Raw genomic sequence first — 27580 nt, forward strand, 5'->3', positions numbered from 1 at the left:
GAGAGAGGAAGAGAGAGGGAGAGAGAGAGAGAGGAACAGAAAGACAGTCCATGATGAGCCTCTTAAATGGATACTGGACTGGGCCGCCTGTGAGTGCTTTGGGACGGGGGTGGGGACCACGGCGGCAACTGCTGCTCATTGAGAAGAATGAGAACGATACGTGCTTTCATGTCAGAGTCTCCAATCTTAACCGCTGTTATTGTGACAACAAATCAATCACTTTTTGATGGAAAACTCATTCATTATATATAGTCAAATCAAACTATATATCAGTACAGATAATGTAGTTTTAGTTCGAACAATAGATGCGGTAAAAAGGTTAATGGCATGCAGGATTTTGTGACGCCGTCATTGGCGCACATTCACAATCGTACTACACCGGCTCCGACGCTCGTCGGATGTGGCAGGGCTTGCAAACTATTCCAGACCACAAAGGGAAGCACAGCTGAGAGCTGCCCAGTGACACGAGCCTACCAGACGAGCTAAATAACTTCTATGCTTGCTTCGAGGCAAGTAACACTGAAACATGCATGAGAGCATCAGCTGTTCCGGACGACTGTTTGATCACGCTCTCCACAGCCGATGTGAGTAAGACCTTTAAACAGGTCAACATTCACAAGGCCGCTGGGCCAGACGGATTACCAGGACGTGTACTCTGAGCATGCGTGGACCAACTGGCAAGTGTCTTCACTGACATTTTCAACCTCTCCCTGTCTGAGTCTGTAATACCAACATGTTTCAAGCAGACCACCATTGTCCCTGTGCCCAAGAACACTAAGGTAAACTGCCTAAATGACTACCGATTTGAAGCACTCACGTCTGTAGCCATGAAATGCTTTGAAAGGCTGTTCATGGCTCACATCAACACCATTACCCCAGAAACCCTAGACCCACTACAATTTGCATACCGACCCAACAGATCCACAGATGATGCAATCTCTATTGCACTCCGCGCTGCCCTTTCCCACATGGACAAAAGGAACACCTATGTGAGAATGCTATTCATTGACTACAGCTCAGCGATCAACACCATAGTGCCCTCAAAGCTCATCACCAAGCTAAGGACCCTGGGACTAAACACCTCCCTCTGAAACTGGATCCTGGACTTCCTGATGGGCCGCCCCCAGGTGGTAAGGGTAGAGAACAACACATCCGCCACGTTGATCCTCAACACGGGGGCCCCTCAGGGGTACGTGCTCAGTCACCTCCTGTACTCCCTGGTCACTCATGACTGAACGGCCAGGCACGACTCCAACACCATCATTAAGTTTGACGATGACAACAGTGGTAGGCCTGGTCACCGACAACGATGAGACAGCCTATAGGGAGGAGGTCAGAGACCTGACCGTGTGGTGCAAGGACAACAACCTCTCCCTCAACGTGATCAAGACAAAGGAGATGATTGTGGACTACAGGAAAAGGAGAACCGAGCACAACCCCATTCTCATTGACGGGGCTGTAGCGGAGCAGGTTGAGAGCTTCAAGTTCCTTGGCGTCCACATCACCAACAAACTAACATGGTCCAAGCACACCAAGACAGTCGTGAAGAGGGCATGACAAAACCTATTCCCTCTCAGGAGAAAAGATTTGGCATGGTTCCTCAGATCCTCAAAAGGTTTTACAGCTGCACCATTGAGAGCATCCTGACGGGTTGCATCACTGCCTGGTATGGCAACTGCTCAGCCTCCGACCGCAAGGCACTACAGAGGGTAGTGCGTGCGGCCCAGTACATCACCGGTGTCAAGCTTCCTGCCATCCAGGACCTCTATACCAGGCGGTGTCAGTGGAAGGCCCTAAAAATTGTCAAAGACTCCAGCCACCCTAGTCATAGACTGTTCACTCTGCTACCGCACGGCAAGCGGTACCGGAGCTCCAAGTCTAGGTCCAAGAGGCTTCTAAACAGCTTCTACGCCCAAGCCATAAGACTCCTGAACAGCTAATCAAATGCTGTTACTCTCTGTTATTATATATGCATAGCCACTTTAATAACTCTACCTACATGTTCATAATTACCTCAATTACCTCGACACCGGTGCCCCTGCACATTGGCTCTGTACCGGTACCCCCTGTATATAGCCCCGCTATTGTTATTTACTGCTTCTCTTTAATCATTTGTTATTCTTATCTCTTACTTTTTTTTATTTTTTATTTTCTTAAAACTGCATTGTTGGTTAAGGGCTTGTAAGTAAGCATTTGACTGTAAGGTATTCGACGCATGTGACAAATACAATTTGATTTGATTTGATTTGCCATTTAACAAATTTGATCTGACAAAGAGGATATTCGTCAGATCTGTATTTACTAAAGTCCGATTTGGATATTTTGGGCTGTTTTCACTGTATAACATTTAAAAGTTGTCCCGTTTCAGGTTTAGAAGAAGTGCCTGCTAACTGAAGCTTGTATGAGCTGGTAGCATAGCTAGCATACAGAAATCGGCGGTAGTAGTTGTTTTTTAACTGTATTAATTGGGGGCGTTGACATGAACATAAATTGGGGTTGACATCCATACAAGCATTTTACTCCGATTTTAACCTCAACATATTGTGAAATACACCAATAAACTTAGATTCGATTTGATTTACAATACACACATGACTCACATTGAAAGACAACCTCATTTTGCTGGGGGGGAAATATGGAGATTCGGGATCTTTCCCCCACGCGTTTCCCTGGCAATTCCATTGTTTTGGTCGAGTTCCATTGTCCTCTTTACCCCATCTATTGAACATCCTACAAATACAGACTGTAGAGCACCAGGTAGAAGTATAGTATGAAGGAGGTGCCCTCTCTGTGCAGCAATGGAATACCACAACATAGTTTGGCATAGAAAGCTCAAGTTAGGTCAAGTTAAGTCCTGTCTGTTGCTCTTTTGTAGCTCTTTAAGAATAGATCTTTGGAATTTTCCGGGGAGGTGTTTATTTGAGCACATCTTGGAAAGTGAGCAGCTCTCCAAACCTTTAGTCGCTGCAGCAGTAATGGATGTCACCGCTGGAACACAAGCAGTGGATGGCTACAGTGTGTGTGTGTGTGTGTGTGTGTGTGTGTGTGTGTGTGTGTGTGTGTGTGTGTGTGTGTGTGTGTGTGTGTGTGTGTGTGTGTGTGTGTGTGCGCGTGTGTGTAATTAGTGCAATGCCATGAATTTTACTCGTGAACTTTCACAATGTAATATAAAACCATATTCATGGTTTACAACTTTAAAATAATTCGATTTTATTGGATAGCTTTTTCCTTTTTCCCTTTTTTTTGTCTTCCGACCGAAATCAACAATAAGACCCAAACTCAAAAACTTTTCTCAAACTGCAGTATTATGTGAACAAAATGCCAAGATGTCATTCTATATGAAACATTTAAATAGAGCATAAGAACATTTCTACAGATGTATCAACTCCTGTGAAGTGGCTATTATACAAAGGTTTCTGTGTGTGTGTGTGTGTGTGTGTGTGTGTGTGTGTGTGTGTGTGTGTGTGTGTGTGTGTGTGTGTGTGTGTGTGTGTGTGTGTGTGTGTGTGTGTGTGCGTGCGTGTAGTACTGTGATAATGAGCTTTGAGCTGGGAGACCCTTGGAAGTACTGGGTCCTTTATTGCTTACAAAAGAGCAGACAAAACAGACAGACACTGAGACAGGGTCAGGGAGAAGGAGGGGGCATGAAAATCAATCCCTCACTTTGTGCACCCTCTCAGAAGTCTCGCTCCCTGGACGCCACTGAGAAGGAAAACAAGCCACTGAAATGTCGATAGCAGGCAGCCGTGTGGGGATCCCTGGAGCACAGAACTCCACACCACCCTGGCTAATCGCTTTAACGGGCCGACGAGGAGAGAGAAAGATAGTGAGGACAGGGCTGGGAGAGAGCGAGAGAGAACGAGAGAGCGGAAGGAGACGGAGGGGGAAAAGGGATGGGGGATGAAAGGTGAAGGGGGTAAAAGGGGCGAGAAGGTGCTAGACTAGACAGGGCTTCCCTCTCTTCAGGGATCCCCCTTCATTTGGAGTTAGTCCGACATGGGGAGACTCCCAGCACAAGTCAATCTCTCCCCCTCCCCTCACCCCGGTGGGCTCTAAGGGGCTGAGGGGTGAGCCAGCCGTCAGGGTGAGAGAGACCCAATGACACAACTGTGGAGGGGTAAGGGGTTGATAAAGGGGTTTCGGGAGTGTGGGGGTGGTGAGAGGTTACTCTTGGCAGCAGGGGGTGTTTCCATGACAGGGAGACTCCAAGGCCAACAGTACCGGGCGTGGGGAAATCCTCTCCAAAAAACAGGAGCAAATACCTCGCTCAGAGCTGATAAAGCTGATAAAGCAGAGTCCTAGAGGTTGCCATCTTCACTCAGTAGAAAACAGACACCCTCTCAGGAGATAATGACGTGTCAGGGCTGATGCTTCAAGTCTTGTACCAGTCTACTGAGTTGACCTGGAGTTGGAATGTACCTATAGGTACCTAATGTACCTATAATGTACCACCTCCTCCTCAGCTTGTCTAGCAACTCCAAATCATTCCACCGAGGGTAAATGAAGATATTATGAAAACCTCTCAAATATAACTCTCTTCTCACAGCACAAACATTTTGAAACACAAGCAGTAAATATCAGGTAACAAATGCCAAAAAACACCACAGGCAGTATATCTATATAAACCAATAATGAAGAAAGGTCAGATTTTCCTCTTTCCTTGGAAAACGTCTACCACTATCCACTATCTCCTCATGATCATCATCATCACCATCATCACGTGTGTTTACACAGACCAGACTTGGCCAGTACAGTTGCCTTTGATTCACTGAACCTAATCAAGGAAATGACTGTTTGTAAACTTGATCACCAGTGTCTTCACATAGTCATCTCTCCTCTCCCTCCCACACAGAGAGGAAACGAATGGGAAAAATATGAAATGTAAAAGTAATAACAAATCACACCGCAGGAGGGGGAAGACAGTGTGTGTGTGTGTGTGTGTGTGTGTGTGTGTGTGTGTGTGTGTGTGTGTGTGTGTGTGTGTGTGTGTGTGTGTGTGTGTGTGCATGTGACAGCATGAGAGAGAGATAAGGAGTGAGAGAGAGATAGAGAGAGAGAGAGAGAGAGAGAGAGAGAGAGAGAGAGAGAGAGAGAGAGAGAGAGAGAGAGAGAGAGAGAGAGAGAGAGAAAAGGGGAGAAATTGTGGGACAGAGGTACAGATGCCATGCCTTCATTTGATCATCCTTTTGTTGCAGGAATTGCAAACTTCTAGTATATTCAAGGTTTAAAAAGGCTTCTAAAGTTGGTAATTTCCACTTTGAAATTTCAGACTTGATTTTCCCTTACAAAAAATGTATCAACCCCTAGAAAAATGTCCATGAATTATAATCATGTTGCTGCAGGATTATTTTCCTGTTGTAGCAAACTGTCTCAAATTAAGATCCTACATCTGTACGAAGGTAACTTGAAAGACGTGAAAGAGAGAGAGAAGCAAAGAAAGAAAGAGACGTTGCACATGCCTCGCTTGTGATTAATTCCTTAACTTGGGGCGAGCGTCACTAAACAGGCAATGGAAACTTCTACAAATGTAAATACGGTTTGGTTAAAAATATAGCTCCTTAATGCACACCACATGTGGCTCCCTGGCAGACCCTGCTCTATTTTGACGGGAGGAGACCGAGGGAACGCAATGAAGGGAGAGAGAGAGAGAGAGAGAGAGGCAGACAGAGGGATAACTTAAAAGTGAGATATTAAGGAAGAGTGTGAGCTGCTCTGTTTGCATCCTAATTTACCTTGGGCCTTCTCCACGAACACCACCTTGGAGTCTGGGAGAAAGTTGTGTCCGTTCAGGAGGATCTTCTTTCCCCCCGTGGCGGTGAAGCTGTCCAGGCTCTGCTTCTCTATCAGGGGCAGCTCCTGTGCCGAGCGCTGGGCTGGAGGAGGGACAGACAGACAGACAGAGAGACAGAGAGACAGAGAGACAGAGAGACAGAGAGACAGAGAGACAGACAGACAGACAGACAGACAGACAGACAGACAGACAGACAGACAGACAGACAGACAGACAGACAGACAGACAGACAGACACGAGGAGAGAGTGTTAATTCACATCCAACTTGGCACAATAGCTGGACAAAAAAATAAAAACAGTGAGCGGATATACACTTTATACTACATACACAACAGTACTCTATACTGCTCAAGCTTTCCTTACCCACTCCCCATCTGCCCCCGGACCTCCAGATCCCCTACCTCCCCAACTCTGCCATGTCACAGCAGGAGTAGGTTAGCAACAGCCTTATCAGTTTTGAAATTACTTTTTAACACCACTGGCTATTTTCTGATTTTCAGACAACAGATGTTTAAAAAAAAAAAAACGTGAAATATATAAAAATGGATCAAAACAATATTTATCTGGTGACCCAATCAGCTTTTTTACTTTCTAGATTCATTATTTTTCATATTCACTCAGGGAGGAACAAGCCAAATAACGAGTCATACTTTAGTCATACTTTATCCACCACCTGTCTCTGCTTTTATCAATGCACCTCGGGGTTCTTGGTTATCAAGAGCATGTTCACAGCCAGGCACACAATGCTCCGTCATTACATCACTGTGAAATGTACTTGACTCATTCAATCGTCTGTAATAATGATCCATCAGACCATTGTAATTTGTTTTTGTAATCAATCAAAACATGTATCATCATCAACCTTGGACTAGAAACTACAAGACTAGCACATTCCTACCACCCATCACACATTGTCTATCTCCTCAGGATGGACATGACCACACACACACACACATATACATACACATATACACACACACACGCACACACACTCAACTGATTGACATAGTTAGCGGTTTCCATACACACTTCCATCCCCGCCAGATCTAGGGCTGGCAAATGACCCTTCATAAACCTCTGATAATAGGGTCACCTCACCACAATAAGTTAGGCATCAAGTCATAAAATGCACTGAGGGATATATAACATATGTGCCCGACCTCACAGTTATCAATTAAAGTACAATGCATTCAAAGACTTGGCAAATTGCTTTCATCATATAAAGATTTGAACTGGGTCCAAAAGGCCACCTCATACTGATTTCCATGCTAAGAGAGTGCTATTGGGTTTGTGTGTGTGTGTGTGTGTGTGTGTGTGTGTGTGTGTGCGTGTGTGTGTGTGCGTGTATATGTGTGTGTGTGTGTGTGCACACGTGCGTGTATACTCACAGCACTCGATGGGGTTGGACGAGGCCTGTAGGGAGATGGTCCTGCCATTGGGCTGGTTGATGTGCACACGGAACACCATCCTCACGCGCGTGTTTTTGCGCCCGATGTCCGTCTCGCCCTTACGCAGCTCGATGTCGGAGTTCCGCAGCTTCAGAATCCCTGCACAGTCAATGCTGCCGCACAGGGGAGAGGATCCATTTTAGCATCAGCATACTGCTACTAATCAATACACTGACTGTATGAGCACTATGCTACTGCTTGTCTCCGGAATCCAGAGTTTATTATAGACCATGATCATCAGACTATATTGAGACATAGATTACAGATGGAATATACTGTATCATCATATGACAGAAACATAAAAAAGTACAGTATATTATTATTAGGTCATCATCATTAGACCATAGAGACATCTACAGTATAATGCAGATGTACAGTTAGTTCACTGTCATGAACAAGTCCTGGAACGAGGGGTTGGGTTAAATGCGGAAGACGGAAGACACATTTCAGTTGAAGGCATTGAGTTGTACAACTGACTAGGTATCCCCCTTTCCCCTATTTGATCAAAGAGACCAGGGCCAGATCCACAAAGCCTCTCCCAAGATAAGAGTGCAGATCTAGGATCTGTCCATATAATATTATTAATTATGATCTAAAAGGCTAAACTGATCCTAGATCAGCACTCCTACTCAGAGACGTCTCGTCTAAAGTCCCGGATCACAGATATCGGAAGTCCCGCAGAACACTACTGAGTCACTCCCACTTTCTTCTGAGAACAACATTAATTTGTTTATGTGACTTTTAATGTTCCTGGCGCCCCAGAATACAGCTCTCTGGAGCAATCTTCAGGGTCGTGTTCATTAGGGCAAGTAACAGAAAACGCTTTCAAACTATTTGCAACTGTTTCACTCAGTTTATCGTCTATTAGTGCCTAATGAACACCGCCCAGGCCTTTGGTCTCTCCACCGTCACTTTCCAGAGGAGAAGCCCATTGGCTGCCGCCTGCATTCTCACAGCCACTTTATAACCCTCTGTCTTTCCTCAAAATAATAAAAAAATGCTCCCTCTGCACTGTTCGGGTCTCATACTTTTAACTTTTCAAACATTTACGGTTTCAACCTTACTAACCAATGCCACATTTAGCTACAGACTTATTTTTTTTATTTGCTGTCTTTATTTATTTTATTTCATTTAATATATTTTTTTTTGCGGGAGGATTTTCCTTCTTAGGGGAAAAAGGCATGACTTTTCAGACTGGCCTTTCAAGAAATTAAACTAAAACCAAAAAAGTTGCTGGTAAAAAGTCAAAAAATACATATGGGATATGGCTTGGCATTTCAATTATTTTACATTGTAGCTTTTTGGGTGGAATTCCTGGAACATGTTAAATGTCAAGTTTTATAAAAATCTATTTTTCCCCTTCACTTTGGTCTATCTTTTTTTAAAGAACACTTACAACACGTTTCTTTAGTGGCTCATGCACGATGCAAGTGTTCAGTCATGCAGTTATGGTTTTAAAACAAACACATTAGAGGTAGTATGCCATGCTCTATTTTACTGTCAAATGACTGTTGGAATGAACTTTAGTGTCTCTTTTCATGCACTATGGTGTGGAGCAGCCAGTCACGGCAGTAGCAGCGATATGTTGAAGTCAGCTCAAAGTAAAGATCTGTAGGGACAGCATGGTCATAAAAACACTGCAAGATGTATCCTACACTTGTGGCGGAACAGTGTCAAACAAAGCATTAAGTCACTGACTGCAATGGTGGAAAGGGAAAGGGGGATACCTAGTCAGTTGTACAGGAAAGGTGGCAAGAAACGGTTACCGAACAAAAACTTGATTTTCAGGTTGATGGTTTATTTGACATTTGTTTGTCAAATCAAAATGAACTGACACATTTTGACTAGTTGAGTGGATTTTTTTTTCTCTTCCCAACAACAACTCTACTCGTTCAGTGAATGTTACATGATTTGAAATCATAGTATAGAAGTAGCCCAGAATTTTCTAGATTCTCAGAGACAACATACTGTGTAATAAAGTAGTAGCTACTGGCTACTATCCATTTCAATGGGTGGATACTAAACAACAGATAAAACTTTATCAGTAACAATAGGGAAGAAAGAGATATGTGTCTGGAGTCTGACATCGGTTGTCTACAGTACCGTCTATTTAACGTCCCACACAGTGAGCGAGCGAGAGAGAGCTGGCGTGAGAGCAAAGGGCTAGCCGGAGTGTTATCAGGCTGACTGTTAACAGCTCAATGGAAAGACTCCGTCAGCGACCGACCCTCCTCAGACAGACCCTGGCCTTCCAGCCAGTCGGTAGAGAAAGAAAACATGGGCTGTGTTCATTAGACACCAAACAGATGAAAACAGACTGAAACACGGAAGAACTACCTGGACTAAGAAATGCTCATTTACTTTTTCTGTCGCGAAACACTTTAAAACGTTTTCAGTAGCGTGACCTAATGGACACTACCCTGGCCTACAATGTTCTACCCCAACCCCGAGGCTCAGTTCTACTATATCCTTTCACTGCTCTCTCGCTCTAGCTTATACGGTGACGACAAAAGGGGAAACCTGACGTCATCTGAATCGTTTTCTCGAATATCAGATGTATCCATTGTGCCCTGTAAAGTGTAATGGCTGAAGTTCCTCAAAGTATCCCCTGTCTAGATTTGATACATTATAAAGGGGCAGTATAGCATTGTTGGAAATGGAAGGTTCAACCCGGTTAAACCAAATAAGTTCATTTTCCAGTCAAAGAGATCTGATATCTCATGGTGCTTGCCAAATATCTTCGTAACCTCCCACAATATCTAAACAAATATTAAAATAAGCTTGAACTTAATATAAACCCATTCGATCTACACCAGATCTTCAAAAAAGTATATTATGCCATTGAAACACAGAGGAGAGTAAAGCTACAGTAGGTGGTGGTGGAGCTTGAGTTGAGATTTAGCTGCCTTCTCCATCAGAGAAAGTCCTGGGCCTCGGGACAGCAGACCAATTGGGACCTGAACAGAGCACCAGGGCAGGAGCTGCTGCCTGGGTACCCTGCGGAGCACAACCTTCTGACCTGCTGGAGATCCGGAGTTGGAGAGTGATTTACAACTGCACACAAGGATATAGTGATTTCAGGAATTGTGTATTTTTATGCACATGGCAGATTGGGTGCAATGGGTAGAAAACCAACAGAAATAAGGCCTATTGGATTTTCTGGGTATTATTCCTTTTAGACTTATACATTATGTACTGCACTGTATTAGGCATGCTTTGGTTGTCTTTCTTCCTGAATTCCAACACACACTGTTGGTGATCATTGCAAATACTGCAATGGTACCATTTTTAACACTAGAAGCACAGAGGCAGTCCTTTTGACTGCATATGAATTTAAAATTGAAAAATCTCTGCCATTGTTAGTCATGCCCCCCTCCTATATAAGCCTGTTGTTAGAATTTTGTTAGAATTCCGATATCACAAACATAACTTGTGTTATAAGCAGTTTTAAGAAGACATTCCTTATTTTTTTGCATGGAAGACGTTTTGATTTCAATATAATATCAGAAAGAGCAGATTCTGAGGTTTCCGAAACACTTTTGTTAAATAACTCTCAAAATTGAAGAGATACACTCAAATTATAAATCTTGCCAAGAATAACCGCTGTTTCATGCGCTCCACATGTGAGCATGCAGCAGCAGATAGCTTACTGCAGGGTTTCCCAACAGGCAGCCCACAGGTGATTTTATTTGCCCCCACCCAAGTTTTGTAAGCAAAACAAAACAAAGTAAAAAAAAAATATATATAATAAAATACCAGAAAATCAGCTCCAAGTGATTTTAATTCTGGAAATCTGTTCCCAAGTGTTCCCACACACAATAGAAAGACACATGATTGTATAGAAATGTAAGCAAGGTTTGAAATTATTCAGCTTTAGTCAAATATTATATCTGTTTGGGCTTCTTGCAGTCAATTTGCTGTCTACAAATGATTTGTAATTATGTTCCTGTCCCCTGATCATCCGCTCAAGGAAAAATCTGCCTGCGTCTGAATCTAGTCGATTATCCCTGGCCTACAGTAACATAAACAAATGAAAATGCTATTGTGTTTTAATGTTACCCAAGACCTTCATAAACACAACCAAATTAGAATGAAATATGAAATGCATTTATTACACTGTTAGAATGTTGCATTCAAAAATGCTTGCTCGTTACTTCAAAGTGGGGGTCCTTCGAGGCCTAGCATTTCTAGTGTTAAGAGCGAGAGAGAGAGAGAAAGAGAGGAGAGTGGAAAGGACAAGCACTCACATGGCTCGCATGTTGTTCTCGGGCAGCAGAGGGATCTCCAGCACCTTGGTGTTGGACTGCAGGGCCTCGTGGCTGGCGGTAGAGACAGTCTTGCCCGTGATGCGGTGGACCTGGTAGAAGGCGTGCGGTCGCAGGAGGCGGTCGTCTGCGGTCCCGATGAACAGCTGCAGGGTAAGGGGCTCGCTCTCCATGTAACCGTAGAGCTGGCGGGAGAACAAAGAGATCCAGGTGAGACCCAACGCCGGGTTTTAAAGCACCTCATAAACAACCCGTCATTTGGGGAAACAGAGATTGAACACCACATCAGGTACCGATAGTTAAGAAGCCCTTTAATGATTGCTTTTAGTGAAGTTTGTTTGGGGGGAGGTTTCAGAAAATAGGCCCTTTGGTCGGATTTGTTTTTCGGTTCTTGGAGTCTTCTGTTTTTCGAATTTGGGAGCGGTTTGTTAATGTACATCCCTTTAGGGGAAGGGTTAAAGAGGGTTTTGATATTTTGGAGGTAGTCTGTCTGGGGTAGAGATCTTCTGGGCAGCCAGACACAAGTGCTGATGGAGAGGTTGGCTTCCCATCACTTCACTGTTCATTAAAACCTCACAGCCGCCATAAAAAAGTGCCCAAGGAGAGGCTAGCAGTCGACAGTGACTCAATGGAAAGTGACCATTTTGGAGACCAAATAGAGAACCAAGACGATAATTTAAAAGTCAGCCTCTGAGCATGATGCACAATGTTTATGAGGATTTGATCCCCTCAGCAATGGACTGAAGTGAGTAAACATTAATTTGCATGTCAGAAAAGGAGTTGAATTCATAAGGGGTAATCATAAACAGTATTTTGGCAATCTATGTTGAATATATCTGCTGATGCACAATACGTATTAAGTATTTTAAATGCAATCCTTTATAGAATTGCTTTTTAATGTGATCAGCAAAATCTCAAGAACAATAAATCCTAGATGATTAGTAGCTCCACATGTGTTCAATAAATGTCTTGTACACACAATATCAAAATACCAATGTCTATGAGAAAATATAAATTCTGGTCAAAAGTGACGCACACTCAATTGAAACAAAATGTCATGACTCTTTATCGATTTGAACATATTTCTTAGTCTCGGGGCTCTCAACGATTCATCTGAGCGTGAATCGTCGACCAGCCATGACGAGCCATCATTATCGTGGAGCACTCAATCGATTAATTTTATATGTGTGCGTTGTATTGACCTGCTCCCTTATTAATAAGTGATTAAAGATTTAGTTTAAGTATAACTCTGACTTGTGTGATAAGTTTGTCTCTCCTCATTTGACAGTAAAGAAATGAACCACCACATTGTACATTGTTGATCACATTCTTCTGCGTTTGGTCCTAATAAATTATAAAATCAGTTGCCGTGTGGTTATAGAGCACCCTGAGGTTGGAATATGGAAGTTCGATCCCTGGCCGAGTCATACCAAAGACTGTAAAAATCTTGGCACACAGGAGATTGATTGAGGATAAGGCCCTGCAATAGACTAGCGTCCTGTCCAGGGGGTGTACTTGTACATCAAGCTGCCTCACGCTACAGAAGCAGGAGATAGGCTCCAGCTCCTATGAGCTCAGGCTACTTACTATTGGTTGCAAAATACAGAAGAAAATCTCTATCCACATTTACATGGATAGCTTGACTTCCACACAAAGAAAACACCAGATCACAGTGAAGCAAGGATAGCTTAATCGCAAGTCGCTCACTCCCTTAAAAACATTCACACACTTGTGCCTAGCATGCTGACAGCATACAATCCCTTGGCCTCTGGGCATTTATGAACATGCATTATGATTTTCATTAAAGCCTATGAAGCTCAGGAGCGGAACCAGAGACGGTGTCACGCAGAGATGAAAGAGGCCCCTGTATCGGAACCACCACTTCAAACAGTTATACACTTCCCCTCTTCCTCTCACGGACCACCTTCAGCTGCTACAGATTCCCCAATAAAAAGCAAGTACACCAAAAAACAGGGATGGAAATCTAGCTAAGACGGCTACTACTCAGTACTACTCAGTAAACTCAGTAGACTATCGCTGCCGAGTGTGATCTCCAATAGCCCCAATAGACAAACAACAGCTAGGTGAGAAGGCGATGCCTGTCAGTCCATTGAACATTTAGTCAACCTTAGAAAAACTAGAATCATCTAAAACAACCATAGACCAACCAGGACAACCATCTAGAACAACAAAATAAACCTAGAACAACCATAAAACAACCAGGAGAAGCATCTGGAACAGTGCTCTGCAACCCTGTTCCTGGAGAGATACCATCCTGTAGGTTTTCGCTCCAACCCTATTTTAGTGCACCTGGTTCTAATAATTAGCTGGTTTATGAGCTAAATCAAGTTAGTTACAACTGGGGTTGGAGCGAAAACCTAGCGGAGGGTATCTCTCCAGGAACAGGGTTGGAGAGCCCTGATCTACAACCATCTACAACAACACTGTCTGCAGAAAGAAGAATGGGGGATGGTTGAAACCCATTCGGAGAGGGGGAAAATACTCCAACCTCGGGAGAAAATGGCAGAGGTGCACATTCCTCAATGTGGTGAATGTTACCAAATATTTTTGGGTAAGAATCCTGACCCAGGCCCATTTGCTAACCCAATGGACCACTTCCGGTGCAACCAAATCTTTAGACCTCCCAGCTCCCAGGTAATGTTTGTTCAAGTGTGTGTGTGTGTGTGTGTGTGTGTGTGTGTGTGTGTGTGTGTGTGTGTGTGTGTGTGTGTGTGTGTGTGTGTGCGTGTGTGTATGTGTGCGTACGTACATATGTGCGTATGTGCATTTAATGTGGACTTGGAAGTATCTCCAAACCTAGAGACCCTCCAAAAATTGGGGATCCGTTCTGAACAGTCAACAGGCAAACCGCGCACTGGGTAACGCTGGACAGATCTCCATGGCTTCACACAGCTAGGTCCTTGACCACATTCAGAGACCGTCACAAGAAATCACTTACACTCGACAGGTCCTAACCAAACAACGTCCATCTGAAAAAATCCCACAAATTGCTCAATTATCTCCCCAGTACAAGTGTATCATTTCAAAATCTCCTTCTTAAAGTTCAGTCTTGTGGAAGTTCAGCGCTGCGGTGTCCGAGTGAAAACAGCGAGTCAAACGGAATAAGCGACCCAGTGTTAATTTAACGAATTGAGTCATTGAACAAAAACACAGACCACATGTAACCTTATGACATAATCTGATTAATGGATTTATAATTACCTTTGCAGGGGGGGGGGGGGGGGGGGGGGGGTCAGGGATTGGGAAGTAAGTGAGGGTAGAGAAATATGTCACTGGAATCTTGTATCTCCAGTATTTTGTCTGCCTTGTTGGCCATGTTGACACTCAGTAACAACCCACTCTGCCAAACACTCTGCCAAACAAGGGGAATTACCAACCGAAGACACAATCAGCACGCATCTGTGAAGGCAGTGAAGAAAGACTGAGTTCATTTTGCTCAAACTGATGATAAACTTGCCAGGTGACTGTGAAAACAAGTGAGGTGAGGTGATCTACAAACTGAAGGCATAATTGGCTGGTGCGACACATCGAGTTATGCTCACGCCTGCCCATGCAGTAGCTCTCTGTTGGTGATTCTCAACACAGTACAGTACTAGACATATGCTATCCAAGGGTCTCAATAATGGACAAACCAGCAGCAATCATTACAAAATGATCTGGTTTTCTACTTCTCGACTTGATATCATCACCTGTTTGATTCAGATATCAGTCTCCTTTTCTCCTTCACTTTCCCCTTTTTTATTCTTCACAGCTCCACCGTGTCTCCAGCATCTGTCCTGACCTGTGTGCTAGCCACACATGCTAGTCATCAGTAAGTTACGCTGGGGTCAGGAGCTTCTTGAAGTCTATGTGTCTCCAGAGAGCACTTCATCCATGCGGTGACCTCACCGGCAGACGCCTCTCTCTGCTCGCCTTTTTATATTTTACTTACAGTGTCACCAGTGGTTATTACGCATAGCCGCCACATGCTACCAGTTACTTACACATAAACAAGTCGACCGAGAAGGAAGGAAAAAGTTGTACCATCATGCTACGACGGAACCGATGGAACCGGGCATGAGGTACCAATTTGAAAACGCAAAACGGTCTGTTAAAAAATTGCATCATTTCTTTATGATTTAATAAAAGGCAGGCTGCCACTCTGCGAAGCCTGTGTCCTCTGTCCCTTTTGTACTTTGCTCCTCGGTAGACTATGTTATTGAATTTCTTGGTGACCTCCAACCATTACGTTAGCCTCAGCCTCCACGTGTCTGTGTATGGATAAACCACAAGAGGTGAAGTGTGTATGTGTGTTGGGGGTATTCTTTATCTCTTCACTTCATCCCTTCACTCGGAAATGCTGCCGCAGCACACGATGGCGGTGGTGTCCTACGGTGTTGTAGGGAAGTGATTAATGAGTTCAAGCAACCCTCAGTGATGCTGGTCTTCCCGACAGCGAAAGGAACGCGGTAGGGTCCCCCCTGGGCGTTCTCCCTCAATTCATTTACCATATGTGCTCCCTCAACCCTCCTCTCCCCTATCCCCTCTCTACCTCTTTCACTCTCTGCTCCTGTGACCTTCCCTAGTCCACACACACCAACCACAAGCTGAGCGCAAAATGTACTCCTTCGTTTTAAATCCTCACAAGGGCAATAAGAAAAGACGAAGTTGACGAACCGTGGTAAAGTTTAAGCGTGGTTCAACGAGAGAGGCTTCGCACACCTGTGAATCCTACTTCATATTTGTGTCTCCAGCCATCTATGAGTCTAGACATACAGCCTAATCTTGACCAGATGAGTTTAGCTAAGCTGTGAATGTAGTCAAGCTGGGCTACGTATATTTATCTTTGAGATCATCTCAAACCGAATTTGAATCGAAGCGTAATTTGCTGTAGTCACACCACACCAGCTTCTGCCACTGCATGTGCCATATTACTTTACACCTCTAACCACCATCTACTGGCAAGTTAGACAGCATCTCCTCTTCCAACACGTGCCATGCAGGACAGACCGAATCTCAAATAAAACAGTTTGTACATGTCCGCTGAAGCATTAATTGTGTAATTGTACGCAGCTGGGATGTCTGGGTTTTGACGATGTGTAACTGCGAGGGTGTTGAGCTCAGAAACCAGAGCTCACCCCGTCCTTTTCCACCATTCATTTCACATGAACCATTACAGATCCATCATCACGGCTGCTAAAATTCAGCCCTGAGATGGTGGTGCTCCGAAGGTTTTTCCTATGGGCTTTCAAACCACGTTTGCTATGTTCTCTTTAATGAGAATCATGTGTCCTTGTCAGTGATAGCTTAATGAACTTTATGTTTTTTATTCTTTTTTTTTGTAGCTGGTGCTTTATTACCTTGGTTTACGTACTGTTTATATTAAAACTCGACTTCACACTTGTCAGTGCTATGCTCAAGCTCTAGAGACAGACCCGGTTGAAATATGACAGAGAAAAGATTTGCACATGTTTGTTTAAGAAAGTGACTTGCTGGTGAGTAGCAGCACAGTCTGGGCTGTGGGGAGAGTGTGAATATGGGCCGGCACTTGGAACGCTCTCTTTCCCTCTAACTCTGTCTAGCTCACAGAGATTTCATCACCGCCTAGAGAAATGTCATGACTCGTAGTCCACGTGGCGCATGCAGCGGTGGGGAGAGAAGACTGGAAGCAGGAGAGAAGGGGAGAGGAGGGAGGAGAGGAGGGCAGCTCAGGTTTTCCCCATTATCACGCTCCCTCTCTCAAGTGCTGACAGTCACACGGCGAGACTCCGCTGTACCCAATTCAAACACTCATCCAAGCTGTCTCTTTCCCTCCATACCGTCTTTATGATCATCTTTCTCCAGTGCCTCACAGTCATACAGTATTCATATATCATCATGTGACTTTTTAACGTATTGGGTTTCCCCAAGTTCCAAATGGCACTTCTTTATACAAGCGACAAAGCGGCTATATTCCTCAAAGTTTGTATTGAAGCGTATGCCCCCAACGTTATGTAATCAAGGGCAACGTTTCAAGTCTTGGCCCATGTCTAGACCAGCAAAGTCCAGATTCCAAATAAAAGAACGACTTGTTACCAAAATGTCTAGGCATTACGTTTTAGCCAAGGTACAGGGTATTACATTTGGGCAGAGTGATGTGTAAATGATTTCAGTCTACCCCTGATATAAAGGCTGGTAACCAGTGTTTTGCCTCATAAATCCGGCGGCTTCTGGTCCTCACCTCAAACCAGTGAAAATGCAGTCATTTAGTCCAATTCTTTCCAGTTGCTGTTCAATGGTAATTAGTGGTTGCCCAATATACCAAGGCTGTGAGTAAGGGAAGCCCCTCGGAGGCAGAAACACAGTTTCATGGGAACCCTAACTGCTCCTCGGGGCACAGACGAACAGCCATGACTGCCTCTTGTAGAGCAGTACACGGTCGTGTTCAGTAGGGACAAAACGAAAATAGAAAAATGCTCTCGAAATGAAATGAAACAGGGAGGTACGATCAGAACTTTTCCAATAAGAAATGCTCATTTTCATTTCTGTTGCGAAACGTTTCACGACGGTGTTCGTCAATGAACACAACCCAGGAGTCTGCACGGAAGAACCAAAGGCGTCTTTCATGTTTTAAACAAGAAGTGGCACCAGATTTAAAACACAATAAATGACAGTCTTTACAGCGAACGTACATTTACTGTAGCTGTTGCTGAAGACATTACACAGCCAGCATAGATGTCAAGGTGATACGGCACATGTTCGACCAGCAGCACATATACGCTAAGGTGCTTCATGTCATCCTAAAGGAAAAATGTACTGTACTGTAACACACAGTTCTACCAGATGGTTACGCCAAGCACACATTAATGGGGATGAGAGACACATTCTGTCTACCATGCCTTTATTTTCCAAACGGAGAGTTAACGAGAGAGAGAAGCCTGTCGTAGTAAGGCAGGCCCTGCAGGCCCAGTCATTATAATTACAGTATATACTCTATCCATATGTAGTACTTACTGCAACACTGTGTGATGGGTCTAATACTCTACAGGTGTTGTCTAACACTGCGTGCCCTGTGCGTACCTATGTGTTTCCTATGGTTTCCTGTCTCAATGTAAACCTGAATGAAATTTCCCAGGTTGCTACCCCTCAATAGAAATACAATTCCATGTAATTCCACTTTGGCAATCATTCAATTCCATCATAATATCAAACTCATCCATCATGACGTGGTGGTCTTCGGTGTAAAGGGAGGTCGAAGATTTTTCCTGAGCATGCCTTTGGAAACCATGTTGTAGACGTTGGACATAACTGTGGTGAGAGGAGGGGAGCCTGGCGAATCATCAGGGGGAGAACGGGGAGGGTAGTTGGGGTAGAGCAGAGGACCCTCCATCCCGTTAATGGGCGCTGTGGTCTGCAGCCAGTAAGTAAAGTGGAAAAGTGGCCGCAGGGGTCAGGACGTGGTACATCATCATGAGAAGGGGCTGAGAGGCCTGCACTGTAGGTCTGCACTGTAGCGATCTCCAAAAGAAATGATGGAATTTCGGATCGAGGAGCCAGAAAGGAAACCGGTAGGGGTTGAGGGGTTACGGACAGCAGAGTGCAGACAGTGTACCGCATAATCTGGAGGTTTCCATCAGTGTGCGGCTGTGGCAACAGGCTGCAGTTTGGGGCCTCCCCAGATTTACGTCTTCATCCTGCAAGAGGGGCCGGTGGAGAGCGGTATGGTGGAGGAGACGGAGCTAGGAGCTGAGCATGATGTCACTGTTAGAAAGGGAAGTTTCCTAAACAAAGGGGAGCCTGTGTGTTTGGCAGCCGGGATTAGAAAAACACCTCTGTTCATTATGTAGGAGCTACAGGAGGACTTCCGTGCTAGAAAATTGAGCGGTCATGAAGACAGAAACAGTGCCACTGTAAAGGTAGCAAACATTGTTTTGAGTAACTGTTTTTCAGTCAGGTGTTTGTCAGTCAGTGTTGCTGGGGTCATAGCGTGTGTTGCAACGCTTCATCGACTGATAGGTTAGAGACACAGTGTCTCATCATGTTTTTCACCATGTTATTTTTAAACTGTTGTGTGCACAGCGATGGAACATGTCACAATCACTCATAGGTAGGTGTTGTGCCTGTCCAGCCCTGAGCCAAAACCCCAGTGCTGGTGTTTGTGCAGGTTTAGCCAGCATTGGGAATGTCGGTGTGGGAGAGAGGTTTGAAGAATGAGCGGCTCACGAGGAGCAACATCGGCAGTGAAGCGGAGGCCCCCTGGGCCAGGATGGTGGTGGGGGAGGAGGCATTGGATGGGCTCAGGGACTAGTCTCACCTCACCCTACCCCTCCTCCTCTCCCTCCACCGAACCCCAGGGCCACCCGGGCCCTAATCAGCAGGAAGCAGAGTCTCTCTGGGGGTAACACAGCCGAGACCCAGCTGCTTGCCTGCCTGGTGACTCCCTGTGCCCTCCCTCTCTCCCTCTTTCCTCTGCGCCGCTCCCTCCCTCTGCCCTCCCTACACCCTTCCACCGCCTCACTCTCTCTGTCTGCCCTCGTAACATCTCTCTCTGCATGTGCTCTCTCTCTCTCTCCCTCCATCTCCCTCTCTCCCTGTCCTCCCACATCACTAAACACTCACCCATTCTCCATGATTGCACCACCCACCGATCGCCTGCCACTCATTGCTCATAACAGCAGGGCACCCCCAGGGACTACAACATGCCCTATCACCCCTATCCAGCCTCCCTGGGGACTGCACAGGATGAGTGAAGAAAGAGAGAGAGAGAGAGAGAAAGAGAGAAAGCGAGAAGAGGAGGAGAAAGAGATATGTGCCTCCACATCCTACACACAGGGAAGAGATATGACGAAATCCTGTCTTCGTTTTGCTAACGCTGTGTGTGTTTGCGTGTGTATCAACCCTCATGAATCGTTCTCTGCCAACTAACTTCCAGTCAGAAGCTTGATTCGTATTTTCCCAGATATTCTAATTCACTCCAAATGTAATATTCGAGGTGTTGAATCATTGTTCCATAAAAGTAAAAAATGTGAACAATGTGAGTGGGTGAGAATATGCGCGTCACTAGAGCAGCTGTCATTCTGTTAATCTGAACCATTGCAATATTACCACCATAGGCTGGCACACAGCTGCAAATACCTTATTCAGTACTCAATTCTGAATAAAAAATGGACACAAGTGATATTGGCTCTTTCAATTCATCTTTCCTCGATTCCTCACATCCTTTCTCCTTCCCTGCTTCACAAAAGGTATTGGATTAGAACATCTGAGGGGAGGGATCTTGGACTTTCTCCAATACAGCCGAGAAGGAGGCGAGGAGATAGGCTCTGAGGAATCAAAAACGGGCCTCGGGGGGAAAAAAAGGGCCTCGATGCTTGAGGCTCTCAATGGAGATTCATCAGGGTTTATGCAGGCTTTAGTGTGTTGGAGTTTCTTCTCCATTCACTTCACTAAAGTATCTGTGTAGTAAGACAGTAACTGTCCTCGTCATTACCATCACCCACCTGGGAAAAGTTTCCCACACGTACACACACAGGATGCTAATTCCCCTAATCCTGATTCACTCCTTAGACCCCCTTAAAGACTGACATACAGCCTGAGTCACAAAGTGGTATAAACGAAACTAAATCAAGTTCAGTTTCACCTGCTATAACACTGAACGTTGGTCAAAGTCTCTCAGTGCAACACGGGATGGCAGGGGAGTAGAACGTCAACAGTGCACTTTTATGTCGTCATATACAAAGGGTTTTAATGAATGGGTGTAATTACTTTCCTTTTGAGTGAGAAACTGAAGCTTGAATGGCTATGTCTATGACACCGTGTTGGGCGCAACAGCGGTTGTCAGAAGTGAAACTCGGCAGGTTACGTGGTGCTGAAAAGATCTATTTGAGAAAAAAAACGGGCTGCAGTGCTAACAATACATGTTGAGTGTTTCGGGGAGAAGTAGGAACCATCAAGTTGGAGAGAAGAGAAGAGGGTTTGCTCAGCCCTTGTAAGAGGCAATGTGCTATACTTGTATTTGCTTTGCATTTAAACATATAATATGTGCTGTTATATTTATACACAGTGAATATATAATGACACACACACAACCCCCCCCCCCCCCCCCCCCCCCCCCCCCACCACCCCCTTCCCCCCATACACACACTACTGTCTTAGTAGCCTACCAGGGGCCCCACCTTGAGTAAACCAACATGTCCAAACAGTGTGACGGCCTTAGAGAGAGAAAGGAGCTCTGTGTTGGGCCGCTGTGGTGAGAGTGACGTGAGCTCTGGAAGCCTTGCCAAGCACAATACTGAGAGGTGATGGTCCTGCTCCATGCTAATTGTGGCAATATGTGCAACTGCTAGCCACAGTGACCTCTTACTGCGGTACTCCTGGCTTCAAGGGACATTCATAATAGAGAACACACACACACACACACACGTTATTGAGATAGGTACCTGTACGACCGGATGACCTCCGGACGAAGCTTTGACTGCCCCGCGGCTGCCCTCTGTCTCGTAGTGGGCACGGTGGTGGGACTTGGGTTGCATCTCGATCTGCAGACTGTACGGGCCAGAGCAAGACGGCAGCTGCCAATCCAGGGCAGGCAGGGAGCTATGATGAGGAGAGACCGTGCTTGGTATTTTGTGGAACATATAGATATAATAATATAATATATAATAATACAAACAAGAATCTACAGAATAGCTTGGTCCCAGCTGCATGAGCCGTAGCCAACTCTTCTATAGCCATCATGCAATACTTGGACATATATGCTTGGCATGATAATGAACGGAACCAGAAAGGAGTTGGATAAAATACAAACGTACAGAACCACCAGGCTACCTACAAGCACGCACCCACGCACGCTCAAAGATGGATCCGTTTCACGTCGATCCAGATCTCTGTTTCCCTTGTTAAATAATGCCCTGATCCTTTCCATTTCATCATTGGCTCGGATCTAATCAATTGAAGTCATAGCCTGACGTATGTCATTCCTAAAGCCTGGGCAATAATGGCTCTTTTGATGAAAACTAAATTAAACTAAATGAAAGAAGCATGTGGTCTGGATAGTCTGCTGTGTTTTTTAAATCTTGCTGTGACAGGTGTCGACAAGTGGACTCGTAGAAAAAAGGGTTCCAAAAGGGTTCTTCAGCTGTCCCCATAGGAGAACCCTTTTTGGTTCCAGGTAAACCCGTTTTTGGTTCCAGGTAGAACAATTTTGGGTTCCTTGTAGAACCCTCTCTGGAAAGAGTTCTACCTGGAACCAATAAAGGGTTCCCCTATGGGGACAGCCAAAGACCCCTTTTAGGTTTTAGATAGCAATTTTTTTCCTAAGTGTGTGGAGGGGGCATAGTCATTTCAGCAGCACAACTATACAACATGCCTAAAGGCTTAACTTAGTGCATTGGTGGTATCAATAATACAAGTAGAGCTACAGTTGAAGTCGGAAGTTTACATACACCATAGCCAAATACATTTAAACTCAGTTTTTCACAATTCCTGACATTTAATCCAAGTAAAGATTCCTTGTCTTAGGTCAGTTAGGATCACCACTTTATTTTAAGAAGGTGAAATGCCAGAATAATAGCAGAGAGAATGATTTATTTCAGATTTAATTTCTTTCATCACATTCCCAGTGGGTCAGAAGTTCACATACACTCAATTAGTGCTTGGTAGCATTGCCTTTAAATTGTTTAACTTGGGTCAAATGTTTCGGGTAGCCTTCCACAAGTTTCCCACAATAAGTTGGGTGAATTTTGGCCCATTCCTCCTGACAGAGCTGGTGTAACTGAGTCAGGTTTGTAGGCCTCCTTACTCGCACACGCTTTTCAGGTCTGCCCACAAATTTTCTATAGGATTGAGGTCAGTGCTTTGTGATGGCCACTCCAATACCTGGACTTTGTTGTCCTTAAGCCATTTTGCGGGTCATTGTCCATTTGGAAGACCCATTTGCGACCAAGCTTTAACTTCCTGACTGATGTCCTGAGATGTGGCTTCAATATATCCACATAATTTTCCTTCCTCATGAGGCCATCTTTTTTGTGAAGTGCACCAGTCCCTCCTGCAGCAAAGCACCCCCACAACATGATGCTGCCACCCCCGTGCTTCACGGTTGGGATGGTGTTCTTCGGCTTGCAAGCCTCCCCCTTTTCCTCCAAACATAACGATGGTCATTATGGCCAAACAGTTCTATTTTTGTTTCATCAGACCAGAGGACATTTCTATAAAAAGTACGATCTTCGTCCCCATGTGCAGTCTCTAACCGTAGTCTGGCTTTTTTATGGCGGTTTTGGAGCAGTGGCTTCTTCCTTGCTGAGCGGCCTTTCAGGTTATGTCGATATAGGACTGGTTTTACTGTGGATATAGATACTTTTGTACCTGTTTCCTCCAGCATCTTCACAAGGTCCTATGCTGTTGTTCTGGGATTGATTTGCACTTTTCGCACCAAAGTACATTCATCTCTAGGAGACAGAACGCGTCTCCTTCCTGAGCGGTATGACATGTGCGTGGTCCCATGTGTTTATACTTGCATACTATTGTTTTTACAAATGAACGTGGTACCTTCACGCATTTGACAATTGCTCCCAAGGATGAACCAGACTTGTGGAGGTCTACAATTTTTTTTTCTGAGGTCTTGGCTGATTTCTATTGATTTTCCCATGATGTCAAGCAAAGAGGTGCTGAGTTTGAAGGTAGGCCTTGAAATACATCCACAAGTACACCTCCAATTGACTCAAATTATGTAAATTAGCCTATCAGAAGCTTCTAAAGTCATGACATAATTTTCTGGAATTTTCCAAGCTGTTTAAAGGCACAGTCAACTTAGTGTATGTAAACTTCTGACCCACTGGTATTGTGAAACAGTGAATTATATTATCTGTAAAGAATTGTTGGAAAAATGACTTGTGCATTGCACTAAGTAGATGTCCTAACCGACTTGCCAAAAGTACAGTTTGTTAACAAGAAATTTGTGGAGTGGTTGAAAAAACGAGTTTTAATGACTCCAACCTAAGTGTATGTAAACTTCCGACTTCAACTGTATCATCAAAAATCATTGAATCCCACATAGTCCTTTATTTTTAAATAAACAACTAACCAAGTAACCAGACAACTGTCTGACACATCCATGGTATCTCAGAAAGTGTCACAGCTGGCCACTCATAATATCATTGTTCAGATGTTGCGAGGGAATTAGCATATCTTCCCATGTGAAGACTGCAGTGATATTGAACCAAAACAAACATTTGCGAGACAATATTTCACTGCACCGGATGCCTGTGAAGCATAAAACCCCTGACATAAAGGTCGGCCATGAAATGCAATCTGGCATCCTCTTGGAACTTTCAGGGTGTTTGTTGACCCAAAACGAACTGATTTCCCCCTCTCAGGCTTTATCTGTGCTGGCCGAACATGACATCACGTTTAGTGGCCAAAGAGGAGGGGGGGGGCACATGGCAGCACGGGGAAGCCGGTTGTGTGATTACCCCACCAACTGTTTCCTTGAGCAGGCTTGTCACCATCACTTCCCTTCTCTGCATTATCTTAATCAAACATTTGATTTCCAACAGGAAAGTCTGCCAGGGCAGGAAAGAGAAAACAGAGAAAGGGTCGCCGTGAACTGAAAAGGTTGCCTTGTTAAGAAGGGAGTCTATCTGTGTGTATTGTTTGTGTGGGGGTTTCCATGGTAACAGGGCACATGTGCTACACTGCTCCTCCCTGCGAAATATGATTTATGAAATGTTTTGTATCTTCAAAGGGAAGCCCTCTTGGAAGCGATACAGCGACTACGTTTCGACTGCTGCCTTTCGCTGCGGTCTTTGAAGACAAAAACTATTTGGCACTTGCAATAAATAAACAAGTGTAATTTTGGAAAAAGACAAGACAAAACCTGGGATGGCAAAATAGCGGTGCAAGTGGAGGAACTGTTTTCCGTGTGGGAAAATAAAGGAGTAGACCTTGGGTTGGATGTTAGTCCATAAATCTTTTGAAATAAGTAAACACCTCCATGAGCATCATTGTCTTTTTCAAGGCCTAATAACGCTTAACAATGCTGCCTTATGTTCTAAGTGACTTCCCTGCCAACGTCAAAATTAGTTTGTTTTAAACTGCTGATAATAAATTATTATACAGTACAATTAATTGACCCAAGACTTCCCAGTCGAGCAGTATTTCATTTCCACCTACCTGAGGTAGGGCTTTGGCTTGGACCAGGAGTAGGGTTGCTGGGGCACGTCTAGGAAGCCGCCACAGTAGCTCTCCTTCTTGAAAGGCAGGCGGGAGATGTAGTCCCCCTGGAGGAGCTCGCTCCCAGGGCCCATCTCCTCTCCTCCCGGCTCCGTCTTCAGGCTCATCGTGGGGCTGTGGTCTAGGTTGGTTTTGCGGGCCTTGACGGGGATGCCCTCGCCCATGTCGACCACTCCGTCGGTGGTGAGGGCGTTGATGGCCGCCACGATGGCAGAGTTGGTGTACTGGTTGGTGTTGGCCAGCCAGCTGTCGTCTGTGACGCTGACCCTGGGCGAGCCGCGCGGGGAAGGCGTGGACGACTGGTTGGGCGAGTAGGTTGGCTGTCTGTAGGTGGTGCTGTTGAAGCTGTATTTCCTCTTCCCCACGCCAACGCCGCCACCTCCTCCACTGCAAGCTGGGGAGTTGGGCCTGGAGCTTCCACAGGGCCCCTGCCCCGCCCAGCCCTCCTCGGCTTGGGCCCCAATCTGGGGGGAGGTAGAAGGCGAGTGGCGGGGGGAGGTCGAGGGGGGGCCGAGAGGAGCGTGTGGGCAGGAGAGGAGAGAGGATGAGCCTTTCGGAGAGACGCAAGGAGACTGCCATGGCGAGTTCTGGGGTGAGTTGTCATAGTTGTAAAAGCCGGACTCGTAGGACGACGCATCCGAGTTGCAGCTACGTGATGACACGCTGCTGGCCGGGCTGAGGCAACTGGGGTCGCGGTAGCCATCGGCATTTGGCAGCGTCAGGGTCACGATGGAGTTGACCCCCCGCTTGTGGTGGACGATGTGGTCCATGGTGCTGCTCTCCTCCACCTCCTCCTCAGGGTACTGGTGGTAGGCTGTGATCTCGATGCGAGGACTCTCCAGGGCCGGGGCCCCGTTAGGCCTCAGGCCGTGGGACATGTAGTAGCCCTGGACTGGGTTGTGGTTGTTGTGATCATGGAGACCATAGCCTGTCTGGTGGCAGGACGACACGGAGATAATGGGGCTGGACTGCATCGTGTGGTACTGGGTGGCCAGACAGGGGTTTCCCATGCCCAGTGGCAGGGACAGGCTGACGTTTGGAGTGTAGCTATATGCATCTGGAAAATAGAAACACACGAGGGCATTGTAAATATTGGCCACCATATAAAAATTTGTTTTTACAAAGTTGATGCTTTGTAAAATGTACCTTTTCTCACTTCTAAATCCAAGACTTAACAGTATTTTTCATGGAGTTTTGGTAACAATTTCATTTAGGTCACCTATGTATTCATAAAGCCTTTATAAAAGCTATATTACAGGTCATAAAACATAGCAGATACCCATGGACTTCCAGTCATTGTGCTAATGCTAGTTAGCATTAGCTCTCAAAACTACCTCTAACTTCTTTCATACTGGACACAGAGACATACAAATGGTATCCACGAGTTCATCTGACTTTGGGGAAGTAGATAACGGGCTGCATTGGCAAAAAAGCCAAATGATCCTTTAAACTCTACGTCAATTGAACTGATCAAGGTCCAATGAAATGTGTGAGATATCAGCATATTGTTAACAGTTCGTCTGGAGCTGTGCAGAGATCCAAGGTGTGCTCTCTAGACCATCGGACCTCCTCCAGCAAAGCAGTGCCGGATACCTTATTTGATTGATCGCTTCACTCGCTGAGTGAATTAGGGCTCGCCCATGTTGAACGCTAACAGCACTCTGAGCTCGCGATTAAGTCAGAGAGTTTACAGCTGTTGAGGCATCGCACACATACAAAATACATGCTCAGGCACAAATGGTTGGACACACATTCACGCTGCACACATAAACACAAATACATACAGTACATACACACATTATCTGCCACACGCACGCACGCACGCACACACACACACACACACACACACACACACACACACACACACA

General features: G+C 45.2%; 1 protein-coding gene across 1 annotated transcript in view; it reads right to left on the minus strand.

The window, feature by feature from the left end:
• Window positions 1-26760, minus strand: part of LOC120031237 (nuclear factor of activated T-cells, cytoplasmic 1-like) — a 65254-nt gene extending 38494 nt beyond the window's left edge. The window contains exons 1-5 of the mRNA XM_038976901.1: window positions 25653-26760; window positions 21923-22079; window positions 11487-11689; window positions 7180-7352; window positions 5733-5873 (exon numbers count right to left, since the gene is read on the minus strand). Of these exons, the coding sequence (XP_038832829.1) occupies window positions 5733-5873; window positions 7180-7352; window positions 11487-11689; window positions 21923-22079; window positions 25653-26722 (1744 nt within the window). The 5' untranslated portion in view covers window positions 26723-26760. The remainder of the gene's footprint in view (window positions 1-5732; window positions 5874-7179; window positions 7353-11486; window positions 11690-21922; window positions 22080-25652) is intronic.
• Between the last annotated feature and the right edge of the window lie 820 nt (window positions 26761-27580).

The sequence above is a fragment of the Salvelinus namaycush genome, chromosome 37 (assembly GCF_016432855.1).
Source record: "Salvelinus namaycush isolate Seneca chromosome 37, SaNama_1.0, whole genome shotgun sequence".
NCBI classification, from domain to species: Eukaryota; Metazoa; Chordata; class Actinopteri; order Salmoniformes; family Salmonidae; genus Salvelinus; species Salvelinus namaycush.